The 27452-nt window shown below is 38.7% G+C and overlaps 1 protein-coding gene across 2 annotated transcripts in view; it reads right to left on the minus strand.

The window, feature by feature from the left end:
- Positions 1-27452, minus strand: part of RTN3 (reticulon 3) — a 66145-nt gene that overhangs the window by 22726 nt on the left and 15967 nt on the right. The window contains exons 2-3 of one of the 2 annotated variants that reach the window (XM_027532293.1): positions 23601-23657; positions 13077-15392 (exon numbers count right to left, since the gene is read on the minus strand). The exons of the other annotated variant lie outside the window; for it this stretch is intronic. Of the exons in view, the coding sequence (XP_027388094.1) occupies positions 13077-15392; positions 23601-23657 (2373 nt within the window). The remainder of the gene's footprint in view (positions 1-13076; positions 15393-23600; positions 23658-27452) is intronic. 2 annotated transcript variants of the gene reach the window in all.

A 27452-nucleotide genomic window follows, 5' to 3' on the forward strand; every position in this document is an offset into this window, starting at 1 on the left:
TCCATTTTAATTTAATGTGTTCCAAAGTAAATGGCAAATATCAGGAAATCAACATGCACTCACCCACGTAACTCTATCAAACTACACATTATCATCACCCCAAGAAGTTTACTCATGTACCTTCCCAGCCAACACTCCGAGAGGTAGTCACAGCACTGATCTGATTCTTTTCTGTACACATAACAGTCTGCTTGTTCTACAATTTCATATAAATGGAATTGTGCAGTATGAATCATTGCTGTACTGCTTCTTTTACTCTTCATAGTTTCTGAGATTCATCCGTAAGTGTTGCAAGTATCAAAAGCTAAGTAGCTACACCACAGGTTATCTACTCCTTTACTGATGAATGGCTGTGATGAAGAAAACTGCTATGAACACACACAGTGTTCGTGCGAATGCTTTCATTTCTCTACAGCAGAGTTGCTAGGTCACGGGGCAGGTGCATGTTTAGCTCTTTAAGAAACTGGGCAACATTTCTCCGAAATATCTGTACTATTTTGCATTCTTGCCAATAGTTGGCTAGTTGTCAGTCTTTAGTTTTAATCATTCAGGTGGATGTGTAATGATCTTATTTTAATTATATGAAGACTTGTGAGGGTGAACATTCTCACTGATTATAGGGTTATTTACCTTTTGTGAAGCGTCAGAATCTTTTCTGCCCACTTTATTTTCTTGTGTTATTTGCCCTTTTATTGTTGAAATGTATTTTAAGTATTTCCTGGATACTATTCCATCATCAGATACATATTTTGTAAACACTTTATCCTCGTCAATAGCTGGCTTGTTAGTGGTGTCTTTTAATGAGCAAGCTTTACTTCTGATGAAGTCTAAATAACTCATTGATTCTTTATGAGTGCATTGACTTAACAAACCTTTGGCTACCTTCAAGTCATGAAGATATTCTATGCTTTCTTCTAAAAGTTTCATGATTTTAGTTTTTATGTTCATGCCTCTGATCCATTTCCACTTCATTTTTGCACATCTTATGAAGTAGGGGTTGTGGCAGGCAGAATGCTAAGATGGCCCCCAAAACTCTTACTTCTTGGTGTACATGTCTTCTATATTTCCTCCTGCCCCCAAATGTGAGCAGAACCTGTGAATATGATGGGATAGTCGCTCTCATGTCTAAAGTTTCAGTTATGTAAGACCCTGTAGCAGCCTGGAGAGAAATCCTCCTGACAGCTTTGAAAAAATAAGCTAGCATGTTGTGAGAGAGTCCGAAGACCGGGGATCTGAGCACAGCCTCTTGGAGCTGAGCCGAGACTGCTGCCCACAGCCAGTAAACTAGAAAATGAAATCCTGAATAGAGGATCCGGCCTAACCTGTGCCTGAACTCCTGACCCTTGAAAACTGTGTAAGTACAGTGTTAGTCACTCAGATGTGTCTGATTCTTTGCATCCCCATGGACTGTAGCCCACCAGGCCCCTCTGTCCATGGAATTTTTCAGGCAAGAATACTGGAGTGGGTCGCCTATCCCTTTTCCGGGGGATCTTCCCGACCCATGGATCGAACCCAGGCTTCCCGCATTGTGGCAGATTCTTTACCGTCTAAGTGACCAGGGAAGCCCTTGAGATGATAAACTTGTGTTAAGTTACCAAGTTTTTGGTAATGTGTTATTTCTGGGTTCTTTGTTTCTTTATTTGTTGACTCTTCTGCAAGTTCCACAGTCTTTATTAGTGGAGTTTTATAATATCTTGGAGTAAGTATTCCAAGTCCTCAGTTTTGCCCTTTTTCAAGATTGCTTTGGGTGTTAGGTCTGTATTTTTCTAAAGAAATTTTAGAAAAAGCTTGTCAATTTCTATTGAAAAATTCTTCTAGCATTTTGAATTGTACTGAATCCATAGGTTAATTTGGGTAGGACTGACTTCTTTACAATATCAAGGTTTCCAATCCATGAATACAGCATGTTTCTCAGACAGTTCCCTGGCTTCTTTCTGCAGTTTTGTAATTTTCAGTATAGAGGTCCTGCATATTTTTTTTATTTATGTTTATTCCTATTTTGTGCTTTCATGTTATTGTAAATGGAACTTTAAAAACATTTTTTGTTTTCTCATTATTTGTTGCTAGCATATAACAAATAAAACTGAATTTTGTGTATTAACCTAATATCCTGTAACTGCTGAATAATTCATTTGTTAGTCTTAGCAGTTGCTTTGAAGATCCCTTAGGATTTTTCTATGTACCCAATTATATAATCTTCAAATTAAGACAGCTTTACTTTTTTTTCCAATAGTCATTCCTTTTATTTCTATTTCTTGTCTTAATCCAAAGGGGAGGATCTCCAGTATGATGGTAAATACAAATGGTGAGGGTGACATCTTTACCTTGTACCCAATGTCAGGGGAAGTGTTCAATATTTTGGCATTAACTATGTCAGTTGTAGTTTTTAACAGATACATTAGACTGAGATTACCTTCTATTCCTGGTTTGCTGAAAGCTTTTATCAGAAAAGTATGTTGAGATTTTTCAAATCTTTTCTGTATCGACTCACACACTCACCTAGATTTTCTACATGTTAATGTGGCAAATTATGTTGATTGGCTTCTGATCTTAAAACCTATTCCAAGAACAAACCCCACTTAGCCATGATACATTAACATTTTGATATAGTGCCTGATTTGATTTGCTGTTAATATTTTGTTTTTGTTTTGTTTTTTGCTGTTAATATTTTGTGAAGGACTTCTCTTTTTATTATATTTCTGAGTGATATTAGTTTATAATTTTCTTTGTAGTGTCTTTCTCTACTTTGTGTATCACTATACTAGTCTGAGTTGGAAAGTTGGCCTCCTTTTTCCTTAAATGCTTGAAACACATTCCACCCTGCCTCACTCCCACCCAGTGAAACTGCTGGGTCTGGACTTTAATATGTAACTGTGTTAGTTTTGGTAAACTGTATTTTTCAAAGAACTTGTTTAATTTAAGCTGGCATAAAGTTCATAATATTCTGCTGCTGCTAAGTCGCTTCAGTCGTGTCCAACTCTGTGCGACCCCATAGACGGCAGCCCACCAGGCTTCCCCGTCCCTGGGATTCTCCAGGCAAGAACACTGGAGTGGGTTGCCATTTCCTTCTCCAATGCATGAAAGTGAAAAGTGAAAATGAAGTCACTCAGTCATGTCCGACTCTTAGCGACCCCATGGACTGCAGCCTATCAGGCTCCTCGTCCATGGATTTTCCAGGCAAGAGAACTGGAGTGGGGTGCCCCTGCCTTTTCCCCATAATATTCTACTGACCTTTTAATACCCATTGGATCTGAAATGACAACTACCTTTTCATGTTTAATATTGGTAACCTGTGTTCTTTTTACCTGAATCAGTTAAGAAATCAATTTTGTTAAATTTTTCAGGAACCAAATTTTGGCTTTGGTCATTTTATTGCATTAATTTTTGCTCTTATCTTTATGATTTCCTTCCTTCTACTTCTTTTGGATTTACTTTGCTCTTTTTCTAGCTTAACTTGAAACCTTCAGTTCAGTTCAGTTGATCAGTCATGTCCGACTCTGCGACCCCATGGACTGCAGCACGCCAGGCCTCCTTGTCCATCACCAACTTGCAGAGTTTACTCAAACTCATGTCCACTGAGTCAGTGATGCCATCCAAGCAACTCATCCTCTGTCATCCCCTTTCCTCCTGCCTTCAATCTTTCCCAGCATCAGAGTCTTTTTAAATGAGTCAGCTCTTTACAACACGTGGCCAAAGTATTGGAGTTTCAGTCCTGAATGTTCATTGGAATGAGTCATGTTGAAGCTGAAACTCGAATACTTTGACTGTGTGGATCACCACAAACTGTGGAAAATTCTTAAAGAGATAAGAATACCAGACCACCTGACCTGCCTCTTGAGAAATTTGTATGCAGGTCAGGAAACAACAGTTAGAACTGGACATGGAACAACAGACTGGTTCCAAATCAGGAAAGGAGTACGTCAAGGCTGTATATTGTTACCCTGCTTATTTAACTTATATGCAGAGTACATCATGAGAAACACTGGAATCAAGATTGCTGGGAGAAATATCAATAACCTCAGATATGTAGATGACACCACCCTTATGGCAGAAAGAGATGAAGAACTAAAGAACCTCTTGATGAAAGTGAAAGAGGAGAGTGAAAAAGCTGGCTTAAAGCTCAACATTCAGAACACTAAGATCATGGCATCTGGTTCCATCACTTCATGGCAAATAGATGGGGAAACAGTGGAAACAGTGACAGACTTTATTTTTTGGGGCTCAAAAATCACTGCAGATGGCATTAAAAGACGCTTACTCCTTGAAAGAAAGTCGAAATCTTAGATTACTGAATTTATTTTTCTTTTCTAATATGTGCACTTAGAGCTATAAATTTCCCTCTCAGCACTATATTCCACAAGTTTGATTACTGTATTTTCACTGTTATTTAGTTTAAAAACATTTCAATTTTTTTCTCATGATTTCTTCTTTGAGCTATAGATTATACAAAAGTGACTAGCTTAATTTTCAGATATTTGGGAATTTTCCTAGGTATCTTATTTTCACTGTTTAACATTTTTGTTTCATTATGGTCTGAGACCATATTGTGTATGATCTTAATCTTTTAAATTTACTGCTTTGTTTGATGCCTAGCATATTGTCTATACTGGTGAATGTATACCTTGTTCATCTGGAAAAGAATGTATTTTATGCCGCTGTAGGGCACAGCGTTCTGTAAGTATCATGCAGGTCAAAGTGGCTGGTTGTGCTGTTCAGATCTTTGTGTGTATGTATAGTTGGTTTGTCAACTGCTGAACAAGAGGTATTAAAGCCAGTAATTATGATTAAAGAATGGGCTATTTCTCCCTTTAACTCTGCCAATTTTTGCTTCATTTCTTTTGAAGCTGTTATGAGGTACATACACACTTAAAACTGTCAAGACATCTTGATATCTTTTACCATGGTAACATGTCACTTTTCACTTCTGGTAAAACCATTTGTCTTCCTATGCTTACTTTTGCATGGCATACATTAATATACATTTTTGGTATACCTTTGCCCATCCATTTACTTTCAACTAATGTGTCTTTACATTTAGTGCGTATCTTTTTACAGTTAGTATATAAGTAGTTCTTGCATTTTTATGCAGTCTGTCACTCTGCTGGTTGTAGTCTGTAGCCACTAACATACTGATGATGACTGCGTCAGGTCTCCCACGTCATTACCATGTTTTCCTCTTTTGTTCCCTCATTCTTCCTTTTTGCCTTCTTTTTGATTATTTGAAAGTTTTAATTTAAACTATATGTTTCTGCATTATTATTTTAGGAAGCACAACATATACTCTTGACTTTTCAACCAACTTAAAATATCATACACTTTATAAAAAATGTAGAATCTCATCCTACAGTTTAGGCTCACATACTCTTGTTATAAATTGTTCTATCAAATAAACATTACCATCCCTGCACACAGTATAATTTCTCCTTTAAACAGTCTTAAGTATTTTATAGGAGAGGGAAAAGAGTAAGTCTTTGGTATTTACTCAGATATTTACCATTTCCAATGCTCTTCATTCCTTCTGAAGGTCTCAGTTTCTACCTGGTGTCAATTCCCATCAGTCTGAAGACCTTCTTTTAGTGTTTCTTGTAGTGCAGGTCTTCTAGTGACAATTTTCTTAGTTTTCTTTTATCTGAACATGTTTTTATTTTGCTTTCATTTTTGCAGGGTATTTTTGTTGAAAAGATAAATCTGGATTGACTTTTCCCCCCGTTTGGCACTTTAAAAGGTGTTATTTCACTCTCTTGGCATCCGTGGTTTTGATGTGTGTGCATGCTAAGCTGCTTCAGTCATGTGACTCCTTGTGACCCTATGGACATAGTTCATCAGGCTCCTCTGTCCAGGGGAGTCTCCAGGCAGGAATACTGCAGTGGGTTGCTGCGCCCTGCTCCTGGGGCCTTCCTGCCCAGGGGCTGGAGCCTGCGTCTCTCATGACTCCTGCGCTGGCAGGCTCTCTGTCCAGGGGAGTCTCCAGGCAGGAATACTGGAGTGGGTTGCCACGCCCTGCCCCTGGGGCCTTCCTGGCCCGGGGCTGCGCTGGCAGGCGGCTGTTTTACTACTAGCGCCACCTGGGAAGCCTATGGTTTTCGGTTAAGTAAGCTCTAATTACAACTGTCATTTCTTTTTGTCTTTTCTCCTTATCTTTCATTTCAAGCAATTTGACTAAGATATACTGGGCAGGAAAGGATTAACTCAGCAGTTCTGGAATGCTCAAACCCTGCACATGCCAAAGAAAGGACTGGGAGATGAAATCTGAGCCAGTGGCATATGCTGGCTGATAAGTGTTTCTCTGTGCCTGGGGCCTTGTGCCACGCTGCACCAGTGTGACCACTTAAGTCTATCTGAACAATATGATTTATGGCAAACACTTGTTCCTGCTCTGGATGGCTGGGGTCTGAGTAGCTGAGGTGAGTCACGGGGGTCAGCACACTGTCCTGAATACCCAGGACTCGGTGAGCTTCCCTAGTTGGCAACACTTTGCACATGCTGTCATGGATCACTGATGGGAAAATTAAGGACAGCTCTGTGTGAGTCTGCTGGATACCAGGAAGCTTGTACCTGGTTCCTCTTGGACTTTATCCCATGTGCCTTTCCCCCTTGCCAATTCTAATCTGTGTCCTTTTGCTGTGTACGGTGAGTGTAACAGCTTCTGAATCCTATCAAGTCCTTCCAGCAAACCACTGAAACTGACAGTTGTCTTGGAACCTCTGACACATGTACCAAGGCATGGTTTTCTTCATCCTTATCCTAACAGGTGTTTGCCAAGCTTCTTTAACCAGTAAATGTGTTTTTCAAAAATTTTGATTTTTTTGTCATATTATCTTCAAATATGTTCTTCCCCAACTTCTCACTTTCCTCTTTTCTGGGACTCCAACTATACAAGTTCATTCAGTTCAGTTCAGTTCAGTCGCTCAGTCATGTCCGACTCTTTGCGAACCCATGAATCGCAGCACGCCAGGCCTCCCTGTCCATCACCAACTCCCGGAGTTCACCAGACTCACGTCCATCCAGTCAGTGATGCCATCCAGCTATCTCATCCTCTTTCGTCCCCTTCTCCTCCTGCCCCCAATCCCTCCCAGCATCAGAGTCTTTTCCAATGAGTCAACTCTTCGCATGAGGTGGCCAAAGGACTGGAGTTTCAGCTTTAGCATCATTCCTTCCAAAGAAATCCCAGGGCTGATCTCCTTCAGAATGGACTGGTTGGATCTCCGTGTAGTCCAAGGGACTCTCAAGAGTCTTCTCCAACACCACAGTTCAAAAGCATCAATTCTTCGGCGCTCAGCCTTCTTCACAGTCCAACTCTCACATCCATACATGACCACAGGAAAAACCATAGCCTTGACTAGCTTGACCTAACTATACAAGTTAGGTCTTATAATATTGTCCCAAAGTTCCCTGAAGCTTGGTAATAAATTTTTTCTTTCTGTTCTTCAGATTGGATAGTTTTCTGTTCATCTATCATTAAGTTCACTGATTCTTCTATCATCTCTGTTTTACTATTAAGGCCACTTGGTGAATTTTAAGTTTAGCTACTGTATTACAGACTTCCACTTTGCTCTTTTTTAAAAAATAATTTTACTTATTTGTATTTTTGGCTGTGCTGGCTCTTCGTTGCTGTGTGAGCCAACTTTTCTCTAGTTGCAGCGAGCGGGGCCTACTCTCCAGTTGTGGTGCGCGGGCTGCTCACCGTGGCAGCATCTCCTGTGGTGGAGCACAGGCGCTAGAGAGCACAGGTTTCAGCAACTGCGGTGCACGGGTTTAGTTGCCCAGCAGCATGTGGGGTCTTCCTGGACGAGAGATTGAAAAAACTGGTGTCCCCTGCATTGTAGGCGATTCTTAACCACTGGACCACCAGGAAAGCCCAAATAATAAGTCTTCTATTAAAATTTTAACCACCCTGTCAGATGCCAACTTCAGTCTTCCTCTGGCAAGAAACAGTAACAATAGAAAATTAATTTCGTGTTGTCGAAGTGTCAGTCCTTTTTTAGTTTGCCCACTTTTGCTCATTTCCCAGTGATTTCAGGTCTTCCTTTGTCCCCACAATACTGTTCAGAGTATACAGTTACATGAAGAAAGTTGCCTGTGCCCTGTGGCATGTGCGATCTTAGTTCTCTGATCAGGGAAATGAACCTGTGTCCCCTGCGATGGAAGTGCAGATGCTTTTTAAAAAAAACAGTTATTTATATCCTTTGGTCTTTGTTGCTGTGTGCAGGCTTTCTCCATTTGTGGTGAGCGGGGACGACTCCTTGTTGTGGGTGCACAGGCTTCTCACTGTGGTGGTTTCTCCGGAGCACGTGGGCTTCAGTAGCTGCGGCACATGGGCATGAGAGCTGTGGCTTCCAGGCTCTAGAGCGTGGGCTCAGGTACTGGTGGCACATGGGCTTAGTTGCTCCGCTGCATGTGGATCTCCCTGGACTAGACATCAAACCAGTGTTCCCTGCACAGCAAGGCAGACTCTTACTGGACTTACTGGACCACCTGAGAAGTCCCAACAAAGGTCCAGTAAAAGCCTACTTGGCCACATTGCAAGAAAAATCATTGTGATCTTGTTTTTAAAAATTTACTTCAGAATCACACTGTGTGTAGGTATACAGATTCACTTACAATGACATGAAAATACGTATTATTCTGAAAACCTTGTTTTCTAACTTGTTTTTTCTACTTTAAGTATTCATCATATAATAAAAACTCTAGTGTTAAATAATATTTTTTATTAATAAACTATGAACATTTTCGCATAACAGAAGAAACAACTTTGATAGCAAATTGATAGTAACTAGAAAAATAATGCACATACACAGAAGTGAAATTGATAAGCAATGGCATAAGGACCCAAGAGAAGTATGTACATATGTATAAAAACAGATGAGTACAGGTTGTTAACTTCAGCAATGTCTACAATAGTAAAACACAGAAAATAACCCAAATATTAGTTAAAAGAAAAATGGTATAGTAATAAAATGGGTTACTACACAGCTATTAAAATATATACCTCCATATGAAAAGAGTTAAGAAATCGAATGTTGAATGAAGCAAGTTGCATAACAAAGATAATATTAATTTATTTTGAGGGTGAGCTCTGCATGGTATGAAGGATCTTAGTTCCCCCACCAGGGAACTAAACCCATTCTCCTAGCAATGGAAGCATAGATTTTTAACCACTGGACCACAAGGGAAATCCCAACAAAGATAAAATTAATAAAGTTTTAAAAGCACAAAACAATACCATATATGCATACATTTAAAATGTAGTGGAGCAGAAACTAACACAACACTATAAGATAATTTCCGTCTGGGGAAATGGGGGAATTGGGTCAGAAGGTAATCAAAGGGTCCTTTAGTTTGAAAGCAAATATTAATTAACAATAGAAATGAATTCTAATATACAGAAATACAAGTGTATTTCTTTTTGTACTTCACATCAACCTATAACAACTCCAAAGGCTATATAACATTCAACTGCACAGGTATGTTACACACTCCAACAATCTTTAATTGTTAAGGCACTAAGATACCTGCCACTATTGTAAACAGCCCTACAAAGAATATCTCTATAGTTGTTTTTGCACATAAATTTCTTTTCCCCTTAGAATACATACCTAGAAACAAAATTGCTAGGTCATTTCCAGGTCTGTTATATACTGCCATATATACCACAGAATAGCAAAAGAAAAATAAAATACCATTAATTTTTTCATAGCTTCCTTTGCCTATTTTCCCCAACAACTTTAGGCAGAATATAATTACAGAATTGGTTTTACTTTAGAAATGAAGACTGCTCAGATACACTGCTTAGAGCTAGATGGTGGTATATATTAGTATAATTTACATCTTAAAAGATTTATTCACGATGTAAGACAATTTTAAAAGGTTTTCAATTCTGAAACCTTCAAAGGAAGAACTTTTAGCTTCTTGGTCTAATTATACTAGTTTTCTTTAATTATCATCTAAAAATGTCTATTAATCATAGAATTTGGTCAGTGACAAAACAACTTAAACTTCCATAGTCCTTTTCACCTCTTACACTAAATAACTCAGTTGAGATTTACTAATAATTAGTATTTACACAGTACTTTATTTACTACAGGATCTTCCCTGGTGGCTCAGACGGTAAAAAAGCATCTGCCTACAATGCGGGAGACCTGGGTTCAATCCCTGGGTCGGGAAGATCTCCTGGAGAAGGGAATGGCAACCCACTCCAGTATTCTTGCCTGGAAAATCCCATGGACGGAGGAACCTGGTTAGGCTACAGTCCATGGGGTCGCAAAGAGTACCACTATGTTGCTCCTGCTGCTAAGTCACTTCAGTCGTGTCTGACTCTGTGCGACTCCATAGACGGCAGCCCACCAGGCTCCCCCGTCCCTGGGATTCTCCAGGCAAGAACACTGGAGTGGGTTGCCATTTCCTTCTCCAATGCGTGAAAGGGAAAAGTGAAAGTGAAGTCACTCAGTCGTGTCCGACCCGTAGCGACTCCATGGACTGTAGCCTACCAGGCTCCTCCGTCCATGGGAGTTTCCAGCCAAGAGTACTGGAGTGGGGTGCCATTGCCTTCTCCTTCACTATGAAGCAGGGCAAAATACCACAATATTAACAAAGCAAGATGCCAAACCAATTTGGCTAATTGTCAAAGGTCACACACTAAAGCAGGAATTTGCCAGAATTAGACACTGGACTGTTACCTAATTTCTATACACCTCATCACTTCAAAAGTCTATGTTTAAGAATTTTGACAACAACTCATAAAGAAAACTAGTATTTACCAGGGTCAGAGAAATGGTATTGATGATCACCTACATCAACATCCTCACTTTATAGATAAGGAAACTAAAGCCCCAAAAGGTGATGTAACTTAATTGTTTAAAGTCACATTTCTAGCAACAGTACGGATTCAGGTCTCTAATCCAAGTTCAACTATCTTCAACTTCTAGAGTATAACAGCTATCCTTATCTGCCATTTCACATTTTTGAGTTTATAAAAAAGCCTCAGTGTTTTCACAGATAATTATTAACAATGCATTCAGTAACAAATAATGATCTACGACCTACTATATGCCAGGTCCTGCACTTGCTGCTAAATGAATATTTACTATATACTAGGCCCAAGGCAATGGCATCCCACTCCAGTACTCTTGCCTGGAAAATCCCATGGATGGAGGAGCCTGGTAGGCTGCAGTCCATGGGGTCTGACTAAGGGTCAGACACAACTGTGTGACTTCACTTTCACTTTTCACTTTCATGCATTGGAGAAGGAAATGGCAACCCACTCCAGTGTTCTTGCCTGGAGAGCCTGGGAGCCTGGCGGGCTGCCATCTATGGGGTCACACAGTCGGACACGACTGAAGCGACTCAGCAGCAGCAGCAGGCCCTCTGAAGAAAGCTGAACGCTGAAGAATTTGATGCTTTTCAACTGGGGTGTTGAAGAAGACTCTAGAAAGTCCCTTGGACTGCAAGGAGATCAAACCAGTCAATCCTAAAGGAAATCCATCCTGAATATTCATGAAGGACTGATGCTGAAGCTGAAGCTCCAATACTTTGGCCACCTGATGCGAAGAACTGACTCATTAGATAAGGCCCTGATGCTGGGAAAGAATGAAGGCAGGCGGAGAAGGGGATGACAGAGGATGAGATGGTTGGATGGCATTACCGACTTGATAGACATGAGTTTGATGAATCAAGGAGCTGGTGATGAACAGGGAAGCCTGGCGTGCTGCAGTCCATGGGGTTGCAAAGAGTTGGACACTGAGTGACTGAACTGAGGCCCTTTATAACCTGCATTTACACTTTTAATCTTCATGCTATTATAAAGTAAGTACCATTATTATCTCTATTTTAAGGATTAAGATTTAGTAAGGTTAAATAACCTGTCCATGGTCTTCGGTAAGGAAATACCTTTATAAAATAAGAAGTAAATGGTGCCTTTCTGCTGCAGGCTATGATGGGCAGCAGTCATGGTTCTGCAGCGGCCTACGGCTGTGGACTTCAAGGTGACCCATAGATGCCAGCAGGGAACCTAACCAAGCAAAGCAAGTTAGTGGTACCCTTGCTGGAAGAAGTGACCAGAGGGAAGTGGCTGCAAAGGACTGAGCCCTCTCCTTATTCTGTGCATAATAAAACCTTTACAGGGGAAAAAAAAATGGTACAACCTCACTTAAAAAGTTTCTCTTAACAAAAATCTCATTTTGTTTTAAATATTATAACTCTGTGCCTGATTTCATTTTAAAGAGGAATCTATTGTTTAAAAAGTTTGGAAAACCACAGAGCCCTGCATAGCACCTAATTCTGACCACACTGATCATACACCAAGTGCAGAACCTCATATCAGATCAGAGGTTGGGGGCTGATTCTGAAGGCTTTATAGATCTTTTTTTCACACTAAGACACCAGAACAGAGAGCTTCTGAAGTAATTTAAATGAAGGTCAACAGCTAGGAAAGTAATCACTCAAACAAACAGAAGACAAGCAGAAGGGCTTCTAGTATCATACAAAGAGTTCTGACCTGAAGAATGTCAACAAGGTCCAAAGCAGAACTATACATGAGTTCTCCTAAAGCATCACTGGCACGACTGTACTGGAGTACAGGTTACCTACTTTCAGAGCATAAAATCTCTGCGGTATAAGAGCAGATTAATTAAAAGTTTCATTTATTATCTTCCCAGCAGGAATTCCTTTCTCTTTGATTGCTAAATAGATTTTACAAGGGCTAAGCAAAAAACCCAAGGGCTAAGCAGTGCTACTATTATGGAGATTTTATCATAATCTGTGTAAGTAAGAGCCTAGTGATAGTCTTAAAAGCAGCAATCTAAAACTGGACCAAGACACTTTTTTTCTTTAGGAGAATTAATTTTAACAAGTAGTCTCCTGCTTTGGGAAACATTTGTATAAGAGAACCAAATCAAACAACCATTAAAAAAAAATCTACCTTTCCCCATTATACAGTATATTTTATTTTAGCTATAATTTAGTGATATAAATCAGAGACTAAGAAAAATGGCCCTCTAAATAATCAATCATAGCAGAATTAACCACATGCAGTATTTCTTTTTTTTCCCACATGCAGTATTTCTAATGTAAGCGGTTACCTGATGCATCTGTCAGAAGTCTTGTTAGGACAGGCTCGTTTACTGGCTCAGTCTTGCTAAGGCTGGAAATAACCTCTACCCTACTGGTTTCTTTGATAATAGTGGGCTTCCTGGAAATCTCAAGACCAGATCCAGTCTTGACATCTTTGTGTTCTAGGACATCATATGATCTCTGTGGCCAAGAAGATTCTTTAACATTTGTTAAAGTCTGTCTGAATATTTCTTCAGGAGATTCTCCTTTATCCTGTACAGAAGCTGACTTCTCAACCTTCCTTTCACTCAGTTCTTTAAGTGCTTTGATTGTGAGCTGTTCTTGTTCTAAGTCGAGAGATGCTATTGGAGTACCTTGGGTAGGGAAAACTTCCAGAAGCTCACTCCCATTTGTTTCTTTGCTTTGTTCACTGTATTTGCTTTTTATGTTTTTAATTTCAGAACCACCTGACTTACTCTCATGCAAAGCATCTAGAGGAAGAGTTGTTTTAAAGTTCTTAGTCTCCTCTGATGTTGCTTCGAAGGTATTGCCTTCACCTTTACCTACTATTCCTTTCTCTCTGGCTTCTGTAAAGGCCGCCATCAGGTCCTCTGGGGAAGAATCATCTAGATCTTTCACATTTTTTTCATGCAATGGCTCCAGATAGGCAGAGCTTGTCACACTTTGTGCCAGTTCTGTAGGAGCTGCTTCTGAAGGGAGTTTTGGGTTCTCAGCTGCAACAGGCTTTTCAGGAACAGCTTCATGCTTACTACCTGACTGCTTCACTTCTGACGTGCCATTCTTATTAGATACTAGTGAACATACTGCTTCACCTGGGCTCCTTTCAAGAGGATCAGGCTGAACTTGTCGTGGCTCAGAGTCACTGACCGACCCTTCAACATTTTCAGATGTTCTGTCTTTCTTGTTACAACTGAGGATCTCTTTGACTTCCCCATCTGTTTTTACACCAGGACTTGGGATAGAAACAGGTTTTTCAGCCTGAATTTTGTTTCTCTCAAATGAATTATCTGCTGTGAGGTCCTCTATTACTGTGTCATCAGATTCACCAGAACTATCAGCTTCTGTCACTTCTCCCAACACAGAGGTCTGCCAGCTCATTCCACCTTTCAGGTGGCCGTCGGGTAAAACTACTTTATCTGTGGCCACTCCAGAGCCAAGAGAGACACATTTCTCCAGTGGAGATCCAGGTAACTCTGAAAGTGTGTCGTCTCTTTTCTGCACATTGTCTTGCACACCTTTGACAGTGACTTCCTGTGTGGAATCAAAATGATCTGGCACAGCATTTTCCTGTGGGAGAGATGTTTCCGCCCAGTCACCTGGTGATTTAGTGTTAGTAGTGCTTCCATTAATAGAACATACAGGAATTTTCTGAGTGTTCGTTTTAAGATTTACAACAGGAATCTCTGAATTATATTCACTTGTGCCAAGTCCTGTAGTTTTTGTGTTGTACTCAGCTTTATCACTCTGCTGTTTCACTTGGGGAACCAAATCCCAAGTCAGTACTTCATTAGTAAAGTTATGCATATCATTCACACATCTAGATACCTCCTCCAATGCTGCAGTTGTGTGTGAAAACTGCCTGGTGAGCAATGCAGAGGCTGGGTAATGCCCTGCTTCTTTCTTTCTCAGTGGAAATACTTTGTCATTAGACTCTGAAATGTCTGCAGGTGATTCTCTACTAGTATGCACTGCCCAGCTACCAAAATCATTTATGCTTTCCTTATATAAGTCTTTAAATTCTTTGTCAAATGCTGCTTTGTCAATAATTACTTCAAATGGTGATTCAGGGGACTCCTTTTCCATAACACCACCTCTTGAAGCTTCAGAAGGAGACAAGGAATATGGACAAATGCCTTCTGCTTTAGGCTGCTGGGTGGCTGGCTTCTGGGCTGTCAGCACAGTGAACTTGTCATCTGCATCCAAGGCAGTTATATTATCCCTATTTGGTTCCTCATTTGGGTTCCTGGACTCTTGATCTTTATTTATCTGCTGTTCCATTTGACCAACTTCCTTTGAGAGAAAAGCAGGATGACCCAGGAAGCTGAGTGGAATGGAAGGACGGTCACAGTGAACTCCTTCTGCAGCAGAAACTGGGGAGTCTTCCATGTCTTTACTGGCCCCCGAAGGCTTTTCCATCTTTTTCTCATCTAGAAGAGCCAAGCAGTCTTTTTCTTCTTGGGCTAAAAGAATCTGGCTGCCTAACATTTTGCTTTTTACTCCATGTAGTATTGTAAGGTCAGTGTTACGTATTTCAGAAGATGAACAAGAGGAGGAAGTCATAATTTCTGAAGGTGGCTCATCAGAGCAAAGAGAGCTCAATCCCTCTATGGCCAGAATTTGAAAGAAAAACAATTGTTTACCAGGTACAATTACACATTAGCTAGTCAGGCCAAGCAGCATGCTTTTTATTTTAAAATTCACACACACACACATATATATATATATATATATATATATATATATATATATATACACACACACAGGATATATATATACATATACACACATAAATATGTAACAAAACAATGATCAATAGTTATCCTATAAGACATGCATAAAACCGCCAGCAGTGACACAGAAGAGGCTGATCATGCTACAAACTGCAAATGAAAAAAAATTTTCATGACAAAATACTTATCAATCTACATTTTCCCTTTAATGGTAAAGCATGAAGAAGGTTATAATAAAGACTGGATAATCTGGGGAAGTGTTTATTCCTTTTCCTTTGGTATTTAGTAGAGCTATTCAGCAGAAACAATGTAATCCATATAAAACAAACATATTATGAAGTACTGATATACTCTCATCTGTAGGTGGAACACTTCAGAACACACCCCTTTTATAAAACCACTGTTAAGAGCCTGACTATCTGAAAAGGGAAACAAGTGATGAGAGTTTTTTTCCCCCAAGAGATACAGCAGACCCCGCCCAGCCTAAAAATCAGGCTAGAAGTACACTCCATTCTATCCACAGGGAAGGTGGGCCCCAGGTAAAGAGGGCCTTAATGTTTTAAAGGGCACTGAAAACGTTGGTCTGTTCCAAAATCTCTTGTACCAACTTGTCACCTGAAAACTGAACTGTGTACCCTGGTTTCCTTTATTAAGAAGAGTGAACTCCAGAAAATCTTTTAAAACAGAAAATACTCCCCTAAAAGCAATACATTCATTAGGTCTTATCAGTTTTTAATCACAGTAGCCACTGATCTACCACCCTGTTTTCCAACTCTCCAACCTAGGAAGTTTTTTACTGGAGAAAAGATCAGAACAACTGTCCCAAGGGCAGCAACGATGTTCCAAGCACCATGGTTCTCACACACTGTTGTATCTCTGGAGCCGGAACAAAGTAAACAACGAGTTCCAAAAGAATGAATCAAAGACTCAGCTTGCTCAGGTGAGCCCTCAGGACAGAAGTGCCTTCCTTGAGTGTGAATGAGCAATTGGGAAGATGTGAGAGAAAAAAACTTTTGCGATTACTTTTATTCAACTGATGTTTTTTAATTTGAGAAGCTGAATAATAATTAGATGAAAGCAAAAGTATGACTTTATTCTATTCAAAATCATTTTATAAAGATGAAAAGAAATACTTAAATATCTTACTGCAAGAGACAAAATTCTACTATTACAAAAATGTGTTTCCAAATGCCAGATAAAGTTCCCATATTTTAAAACATTACTGAAATCTGATGTAACAGGATCTCTGACCTTTAGCACAGTGTAACTATAATCTGGGGGAAAAGTCTTTGTAAATTGAGAAAAAAATAGTTGCAGTTTGGTGGTACAAATTGTACCCATGACACAGGAGTAAGCTATAATTCATATTTAGTTCTAATGCAGTAAACATGGCTTTGCATCTATCATTGTACAGTATGGATACACAGCAAGATTAAGGATAAATGAAGCTCACCACTGCAGGTTAAAAGGTTTAAAGACCTGAAATTTAAAGAACTATGGACTACATTAATATCAGAATATTCCACAGTCTGAGCTATGTATTATTATTGAATTTACTGGTGAATGTTTCTACTGCTGCTAAGTCGCTTCAGTCGTGTCCGACTCTGTGCGACCCCATAGATGGAAGCCCACCAGGCTCCCCCGTCCCTGGGATTCTCCAGGCAAGAACACTGGAGTGGGCCGCCATTTCCTTCTCCAATGCGTGAAAGGGAAAAGTGAAAGTGAAGTCACTCAGTCGTGTCTGACTCTTAGCGACCCCATGGACTGCAGCCTACCAGGCTCCTCCGTCCATGGGATTTTCCAGGCAAGAGTACTGGAGTGGGATGCCATTGCCTTCTCCAGAATGTTTCTACTAGGAGACATTAAACAAACTAAATCTGGAATAAGGTAAAACTGGGACCTCCTCCCTTCAAACGAATGGAATCTTGAACAACACTGACTCCACCTCTCACAGGGAATGCTCAGCTTATATGTTTTATAGAGATTGAGATTTCAGATGAGTTAGACTTGTCATTTTACAGACACAAGTGGACAGAATGAATTAGTAATAATTCATTGTTAATTACTGAGTGCCACTATCATGTGCCCGACACTGTTTTAGAATCTAGATTAAAAACCAGTGAACACAGAAAAAATCCTTGCTTTTGTGGAGCTTACAGTACAGAGTGGGAGACAGAAAAGAAGCAAAGTCAACAGGTAAATGATAATGATGATGATGATGGATTTGATGAAATGAGAAAGAAAGCAACTGATACAAGATGCTAATGAAAGAATGCACACAGTATTAGAAACAAAAAAAACGTATGGCAGTGAGCTTCCTGGTGGTCCAGTGGTTCGGACTTGATGCTTTCTCTGCCAGCAAGACCTGGCTGACAAACTAAGATCCCATAAGCTATGCGGTGCGGCCACACACACACAAAGAGGATGGTAGAAATGTTCTATGCTTTGTCAGGACACAAAATTCTCAGTTTTCTAAGCCTTGTTTCTTTTCTAATTTTCTTGAACTCTTAGTACTCCAGAAGTTTAGAATTAGGTATATAATAATCTGAGGTAAAAACTAGATTAGGTTAGAAATCTTATTCTCAGAATACCAAGTTCTGTACTGAATGCCGTAACTTCTTGACAGACTTCATTTTACTGAAGATTCTTTAATATGACATAACTATTATATACACAAAAATAGCTTTATCATGTTCCCTAATGATAATGTGGCAATGCTTGGAGCAGACAGTGTTTTCTGGGGGGACAGGTTTAGGGGCTAAACAGAGTGTGGTGCTGCAATCTTTCCTCAGTAATTAGGAGAGTAATTCCTCAGCCAATAGCATCTATTAGCTATTAGCTCTGGATGTTAGCTCTCATGACAGTCAATCAAGCTTCCCCACATGTAGCAAAGTAAGTTAGCATTTTTGCTTTAATTTTAATAATTATCTTGCTTAGAATTTCAGCAAATGGAAAGAAGTTCATTTGGCTAGTTGAAATTCTAACAAACTTGAACAGAGCTAATTTGTATCAAGACATGGAAAAAAGCAGTCTGGAAGTAAAGTGCTTACAACGGTAAGAAAACATTAAATAAAACAAAGACTAGAATCTAACAGGTCTTTAGAAACTAAGCTCCATTGGCAAAGACTCTTCCAATTAGTCAGCATGACACTTAATAGTCATTACTCAGAAGTCTCCATTTACATACAGTATTTTAAATAAGACTAGGAAATTAAGTTGGCGGTCATACTCTAAATTTCCAGACCACTCCCAAACCCAAACCCAAAATCCCTATTAAGACTTGCAAAATCCTTTCATTACACTTACTAATGGTGTGTGGCCTTGTCAAGTTGCTTAATACCATCTGAAAAATTGGGATACTAAAGCACCTAACTTAAGAATTGCTCTGAGGATTAAATTGAGTTAATATATTAACTCAAAATTTTGATTGGAATAAGGCAAAAGCTCCACTTGACTAGAGAATCTTGCATGGAAATTGAAAAAGTTTCCCCTCTTCTATATCCAGAGTATTTTATCTCATAGAACAAGATGTGGTTAAGGCGCTAAGTCATGTCTGACTCTTGCAATCCCATGGACTCTAGCCCGCCAGGCTCTTCTGTCCGTGGGATTCTCCAGGCAAGAATGCTGGAACGGATTGCCATTTTCTCCTCCAGGGGATCTTCCAGACCCAGGGATCAAACCAGAGTCTCCTGCATTGCAGTTGTATTCTTTACCACTGAGCCATCAGGGAAGCCCAATCACAGGATAAAGAAACAACTTTTAACTGAATACTGTGTATGCGTCAAGTGAATATTTTGAATTGAAAAAGCCTCTTCATAGACTGTTTACTCTATCTTTCAAAATATCTTCTCTTATTCTCCAAACTTTTAGAAAAGGGTTTAGTATTTTTTTATTCAAGTGTTTTGTAACTTAATAATGAAAACACAATGTGATCTAGAAACAGGCAAGCCATAATGAATATTGTATATTATACTTCTTCCTTAGAAGAGTGAGTAACTTGGGATTATGCTACAGTTACCATTTGGTTACTACCCAGCCTGGAAATTCATTACTTTTAGTTGGTAACATGGAAAAAGCACACACCAGTGAAGAAAGGGTGCCAGCCTGTAGTAAGCCACCAAGTTACATTTTCACATACATATTATGCTTATTCATACAAGGGAGGCTTGAAATATTCAGGTATAGGCTTTCCTACACTTGAATTTTCTCATATTCACAAAACAAGAGGGAAAGACAAATTATCGTGCAAAACAGTATCAGCAATTTTCAGCCAAGCATCAAAATAGGAAGTTAGCCAGCAGACACTTTGCAGCCAAGCTAGATCCTAAACAGAAAGTCTATTTTGTACAAAGAAAAATGTTTTGCTTTTGTTAAAAAAAAAAAAAAAAAAAAAAAAAAGGCTGTAACTGGCAATTTTTTTCCCTCAATGCTTGCCCCAAAGTTCAGTGTTTAACTTCCTATTCCATATACCTACTGCATTACTCAAATTATTTGCAAATATTCACTACTGCAAATGTGCTTCCAATTCTGGGTCGCGGATGGATCCTCCTTATAATCTTATTTTCACCCACTTTTCTTCCAATGTTTTCTACAGAAATTTGTAGTATTTTCCAGCTTCCACTTTTTATCAAAGATTTCAAAAGGAGAAACCAAATTTGATTTTGTGTCTGATGGAGGGAGTACATCCCCCAGATGATACTAAATTATATCACTAACAGCAATATTATGGTTAAAATGGTCATTTCTGCCTCTTGTGTTCTCATGATGTTAACACGACATCCTAAAAAACCTGTAAACCTTAAAATATCACTAACACATCACCTTTACTGGAGGTAATAGTTACATACATGGACTTCAGAGTCCTAGGTGAGTCATTTACTCACTGTGTGACCTTGAACAAGTGATTTCACCATTTAAAACCCCAATGTCCTCAATTAGTAAAAGAAGCAATACCTTTCCTCCATAAAATTGGCTGTGAGGATTAAATGAGATAAAAAAGTACTAACCACAGTAAAAGCTCAAAACAAACAAAAAACAACCCACCCCAAATGACCACATAAACTACATCTATATCTCTGTTAATATCCTTATTTAACAGTACAGGAAAATGTTAAAATTTACTCCCCTATTTGAAATGCTCCAGGATTAAGTTGAAATTTAACTCTGCTTGATGAACTATAAAAAAGGAATCAATAAGCAAATGATTGGAAAGGACCTACTCAGGAATACAACTTACTTAAGAAGAACTGATTATTTTTGACATTCTCAACATAAATCTATTAGTTTTCAAAAAGCTTAACTTGTTAGCTTAAGTAGCTGTATACTTCAAAGTAGTACAACTTAATAAAGACTACATAATTTCCTTTTGAAAGATTTAACTGCCCTTTCTTCTCAGTCCAAATTAATGACAACTTTGGGAATTCCCTGGTGGTCCAATGGTTAGAACTCAGCACTTTCACTACTATGGGCCCAGGTTCAACCCCTGGTCTGGGAATCAAGATCCCGTGAGCTTAGCAGCATGATCAAAAAACAGAAAAAGACAAGTTTTAGTACATGCCCCTTGAAGTCCAATAATGATAAATATATATTTCAATATTAAAAATGTCATTCTAAAGTATGAAAAAGTCATTTTTAATTACTGTTACATATTGCTTAATATGGCTTGAAAAGAAAGAGTGAAAGTGAAAGCCGCTCAGTTGTGTTCAACTCTTTGTGACCCCATGGACTGTAGCCTGCTAAGGCTCCTCTGTCCATGGAATTCTCCAGGCAAGAATACTGGAGTGGGAGGTCATTCCCTTCTCCAGGGGATCTTCCCAACCCAGGGATTGAACCCAGGTCTCCAGCATTGCAAGCGGATTCTTTACCAGCTGAGCCACCAGGGAAGCCCTAATATGGCTTGGACGTATATAGCAAGGCACAATTCTCCAAGGCTAAACAGCTCAGGGATATGAAAGCCAGAGACAGATTAGCTGGGTTAGTGCCAGTTATGGACTCAAAGGTACCTGCTGGCGACAGTCCCTCTGAAAGGCTGCAGCTGGGCGGAACTGGTCCTAGCTATCCTCTCCAGGGGGTTTAATCCAGCTAACTAAGTACTACAGCAACTTCCTTTCCCTTGCTTTTATTAAGGCAGACTAGAAGCTACCAGTCTTGGCCACCCTAGAACACACCTAATCACTTGCCAAAGAGTGCCCTCAAAAAACTGAATCAGCTGATCTCTAGACCTGCCAACGACGTACAGCACCAAGTGGGCTGCTTTTCCATTATGTCTTTTTTTTGCAGGAGAAAATACTAGTAATAGAGGCTAGATTGGAACATCTTCAGGGATATGACATTTTTAACTGCTTTTTTACAATACCCTTTTAATAATAACATACCCTGAATCTGCACTGGTCAAAATAACTATAAAAGGAAGAATTACAAATCTATTTTTTTTAAACAAACTTTCATAGTCACTGTGAAACTGAAACCTACTTCAACTTTTGTTTTAATTAGAAAAATCCCTTTTATTTACCTCTGATTTGAGTGTGTATGTAGTTTCTCCTAATATGGATTAAAGTAATTTTTAAAACTATGACATATCTTCTCAACATTCTATATATTAGGCATGTTGTGATTAGGTTGCATTGTCACACTATTTAGGCTATCAATTATTTCCTTTCTATATGAAAAAAGTGACTATGAAGAAAGTATCCTAAAAGATCTGAAATACTTTGAGAAAATATAATTATTTGTTCTATTTACACTATATTTTTAACTGACATCCTCCAGAATAGAATAAATGTAATATCTATTTGTCTAAATTATTAAATTGAAAGTATCCTAAAAGATCTGAAATACTTTGAGAAAATATAATTACTTGTTCTATTTACACTATATTTTTAACTGACATCCTCCAGAATAGAATAAATGTAATATCTATTTGTCTAAATTATTAAATTTCTCATGAGGGAAAAAATACCCTTAAAAATATAAATCTAGTTGGGTTCTAGATGTTGAGGATCAATTTGTATGTTTATTTCCTAACATTCACAAAATATCTATATTTTACTATAAACAAGTTAATTTCAAAGGTCATAATTTGACCCAGAAGATATCCAAATTCACACAGTGAGGCACATTATAAAAGAGTTGGGGACTCTAATCCTATCAGTCTGAAATGAATGCAATAAACTGTCTATCATGTTTCCCAAGAAGCAGATCAGACTCTGAAAAAAACTTACTATGTTTATTTTATCCCATTAGGTTCTTTATTCTTACAAGGCGAAAGTCTTCCTAATGAACCAGCATGCTCACTTTCATTCCGGCTAGGACAATACACTCTTTGAACAAGGCTTCTTGGACCTATCTAGTGAGTTTAATTATCTTTTTTAAAATAATGATTTTCCGTTGACCTATCCCTGAGGTGGAGTACAAGAGCACAAATGAAACAGCACTTTTTAAAAATGCAAATCGAAGCAGCACAAAGCACATTCTCTTCCATGTAGCTATCAACTCTGATTCCCTTCCTCATTGATAGAGTAAGAACAAACCCCCCAAAACATCATAATTTAATCTCCAGGAAAACAAGCCTCGCTTGCCAAAAATTCAACTGACTTGTTCAGTGTTCCTAGGCAATGTGGAACTGGCCTAGCTCTTGGGATGAATCTCAGATAAGTCCACACTAAAGTATTCTAGCTAGGACGGTGTATTAGTTCAGTGGAAGCACAGTTTTATAGAGTTTTCCCAAATCCACTACCTCTCCAAACAAATTAGATAACTGCAAATCAACAGGTTGAATGCATTCTGGAGAAAGTGTGTTTTCTGAGCTGCAGTTCTTTCTACTCCAAGTTCTTTTGGCAAGTTTCTAATTTTTAAAATACTCAAAGTTACACCTAAAGCTTATGCTATGTTAAAGGGTCCACCCAGCCTCATTTTATTTTATTGAGCTTTACGAGAAAGTCATTAGGAGTTGCTAACTTGTATTTAGTTTTTATTTTAGGGAGTTTGGGGGCAACAGAAAACTCCTGCCTCATTTCCCCAGTTACAGCCTCTTTCTCTTAACATTTTTCTTTTATTAATGCACACAAAAAATGACAGACTTGCCTTGTGAGGTCGAAAATAGAGATACAGGCTGAGAGGAAGAGGAAGAAACAAAGGAATCTGAAAGAAAATATACAGCGTGAGAATTTGACAACCTCACACAGGAATCTGAACTTTAACTTTTTTTTTTTTTAATTTGGCAAAGCATCGTAATTTCATTGGGTTTAAGGAACAGGGGAAACCCCAAATCTATATTTCCAATTACTATTTTCACTCACCTGCCAGCAAAACCTTACTTCATTTTCAAAATGCATTTCTAAAAGTTAATCAATTCAATTTTTTCTAAGGAAGAAAAGAAGAACCCCTAGAATTTTTAAATAAGCTCAAGAAAGATAATGCTACCCTGCAACTTCATGCAGGAAAGAAAAAACAGGTATCTGAGTACTAACTGGTTTTGCTTAAAACCATTTTTAACTTCATTTTGAGGAGTCAGCCATGAATATAAGCATTTAAATATATATCGTTGGCAAATATGTAAAACTGACCCTGAATACTGAAAAAAAAAAAAGAAAAAAGAAAAAAATTTAAATCACAATTAATCCACTGGGAAAAACAGGACATATGTAAGAAATCTCCTCTCTCTAAAACTGGGACTTATATTTCTCTACATTTGGCAACATATATCAAAATTTTAAATGCATAGACTTCCCCTACCAACCCCTGAGCATATTCTTTAAGTTGGTAAATATATCTGCATACATATACAAAGACATGTACATCAGTGAGGATATTCATAAGAGCGCTGGTTATAAACACCAGAAATAATCTAAACGACCATCGATAAAAGCCTAGTTAAATAGTTACCTCCAGATAATGGAATACTTGCCGCTACAAAAAACAATGAGGTACAGCTATTTACGTTGATACATTAAATTGAAAAGCAAAGTACTGAAGTTCACACAGTGTGCTTCCATTTGTTAACTGGAAACAAAAGGAACTTTGAGGTCTAGGGCAGGAGGGAGATTTGCTTTTCATTACAACCTTTGGCCTTAAAAAAAATTAAACAAAGAATATAAATTGCCTTCAGTAAAAATGGAAAAAGAAATAAAACAACATGTGAAAAACAAAACCCTGAAAAAGTACCCCTAAATATACTGATCTTTACTTAACTCCTTTTTTCCTTGTAATTATAAAAATGTTTTCACAAATATCAGAAATATACTTAAAATGAGGAGATTGCTTTAAAGGACTGGGCCATTGATATATCTGTAAGTACTAATCTAAACACAACACAGGGAATATAGCCTATATTTTATAGGAACCACAAATGAAGTTTAACCTTTAAAAACTGTGAATCTTTGTATTGAACATCTGTAATTTACATATATTGAACATGAACTATACTTCAATTAAAAAAAGAAAACTATTTAGTTGACAGAAACGGAGCACATTAACACCAAGGCAGAACTTAGTGGACAAGAGGCAGTAATTTGGTAACTCAAGACCAGAATTTTAAAATTCACTATTTTTTAATTATCTTAAAATGAAGCATCACATTTACTCCTACCATTGAAAGAACAGTACTCTTTTCTTTCTTAAAACAAGCATTTCTATTTAATGTTTCCAAATGGGTTAATATTTATCTTCAACATTAAATCTCTGCCAACTGAATAAACCTGAAAATCCAAATGCTAAGTAAGCCTGATGCTAAAAAGATCCCATGAACCTACCTTTTCATTTCCACCTGACACCCTCCTAATGGAAAATTTCAACACACAAATTTTTATGCAACAGCATCTACTCTGATACAGGGCACAGATAACCAGAAGTAGTTTGCAACAATATTGCAAGAGCTCTTCTAACTTACAAAATCATATTGTATTCATATGCCATATTGATGCAGGCAACTGCACCCAAAAAAGGTGACCTTAATTCACAAATACTAATAATTAAATCAAATATTATCTACAAGTAACTAAGTTTAGGCACTGTAACAGTGCAGAGATGATGGCTGTGCCCACAAGCAACTGAAAAAGAAAAACCAGTAAAACTGTTTGCATTACGGGAAGAATGCATACAGCAGGGGCAGAAGAGATGATGGTCATCAGGTGAACAAGACAAGGGAAGGCAGTCTGGAGAGAAGGAACATCTGGCCCGATTCCAAATAGCTTTAAATATCATACAATGAAATTTGAATTATATCATATGATGTGTAATGAGGAATCACTGAAGGTAAGGGATTGACAATATCTCGTGTGTTTTAAAGAACTCTGGCAGCAGGGTAAAGTGAAAATGAAAGTTGCTCAGTCGTGTCAGAGTCTTTGTGATCCCACGGACCATACAGTCCATGGAATTCTCCAGGCCAGAATACTGGAGTGGGTAGCCTATCCCTTCTCCAGGGGATCTTCTCAACTCAGGAACTGAACCGGGGTCTCCTACATTGCAGGCGGATTCTTTACCAACTGAGCTATCAGGGGTAAAGTATGGACTTAACTGAAAAGCTCCCACATAACATTGACAAGACATGAGGGCTTAAACTAAGGCAGTGAGGATGGGAATGAGGGGATGGATATGACAGGAAAGAATGGACAGGATTTTGAATCACTGAATGTTGGAGACTGGAGAAGCAAAAGTCAAAGGACTGAAGAACTACATGAAATGTGGCTGGCTAGGGGATGAGGAGGAATTCTTTGTATTAATTTCCACTAAGAAATAAGCTGTCTAAGGCATATCTTCAATACCTGGTCTAGTGGTTTTCCCTACTTTCTTCAATTTAAGTCTGAATTTGGCAATAAGGAGTTCATGATCTGAGCCACAGTCAGCTCCTGGTCTTGTTTTGGCTGACTGTATAGAGCTTCTCCATCTTTGGCTGCAAAGAATATAATCAATCTGATTTTGGTGTTGACCATCTGGTGATGTCCATGTGTAGAGTCTTCTCTTGTATTGTTGGAAGATGGTGTTTGCTATGATCAGTGCATTTTCTTGGCAAAACTCTATTAGCCTTTGCCCTGCTTCATTCCGTATTCCAAGGCCAAATTTGCCTGTTACTCCCGGTGTTTCTTGACTTCCTACTTTTGCATTCCAGTTCCCTATAATGAAAAGGACATCCTTTTTGGGTGTTAGTTCTAAAAGCTCTTGTAGGTCTTCACAGAACCGTTCAACTTCAGCTTCTTCAGCGTTACTGGTTGGGGCACAGACTTGGATTACCGTGATACTGAATGGTTTGCCATGGAAACGAATTCTGTAGTTTTTGAGATTGCATCCAAGTACTGCATTTTGGACTATTTTGTTGACCATGATGGCCACTCCATTTCTTTAAGGGATTCCTGCCCACAGTAGTAGATACATTATCACCCTGCTTATTTAACTTCTATGCAGAGTACATCATGAGAAACGCTGGACTGGATGAAGCACAAGCTGGAATCAAGATTGCCGGGAGAAATACCAATAACCTCAGATATGCAGATGACACCACCCTTATGGCAGAAAGTGAAGAGGAACTAAAAAGCCTCTGGATGAAAGTAAAGAGGAGAGTGAAAAAGTTGGCTTAAAGCTCAACATTCAGAAAACGAAGATCATGGCATCTGGTCCCATCACTTCATGGGAAATAGATGGGGAAACAGTGGAAACAGTGTCAGACTTTATTTTTGGGGGCTCTAAAATCACTGCAGATGGTGATTGCAGCCATGAAATTAAAAGACGCTTACTCCTTGGAAAGAAAGTTATGACCAACCTGGACAGCATATTCAAAAGTAGAGACATTACTTTGCCAACAAAGGTCCGTCTAGTCAAGGCTATGGTTTTTCCAGTGGTCATGTATGGATGTGAGAGTTGGACTGTGAAGAAAGCTGAGCGCTGAAGAATTGATGCTTTTGAACCGTGGTGTTGGAGAAGACCCTTGAGAGTCCCTTGGAC

Source organism: Bos indicus x Bos taurus, chromosome 29 (assembly GCF_003369695.1).
Source record: "Bos indicus x Bos taurus breed Angus x Brahman F1 hybrid chromosome 29, Bos_hybrid_MaternalHap_v2.0, whole genome shotgun sequence".
Lineage (NCBI taxonomy): Eukaryota > Metazoa > Chordata > Mammalia > Artiodactyla > Bovidae > Bos > Bos indicus x Bos taurus.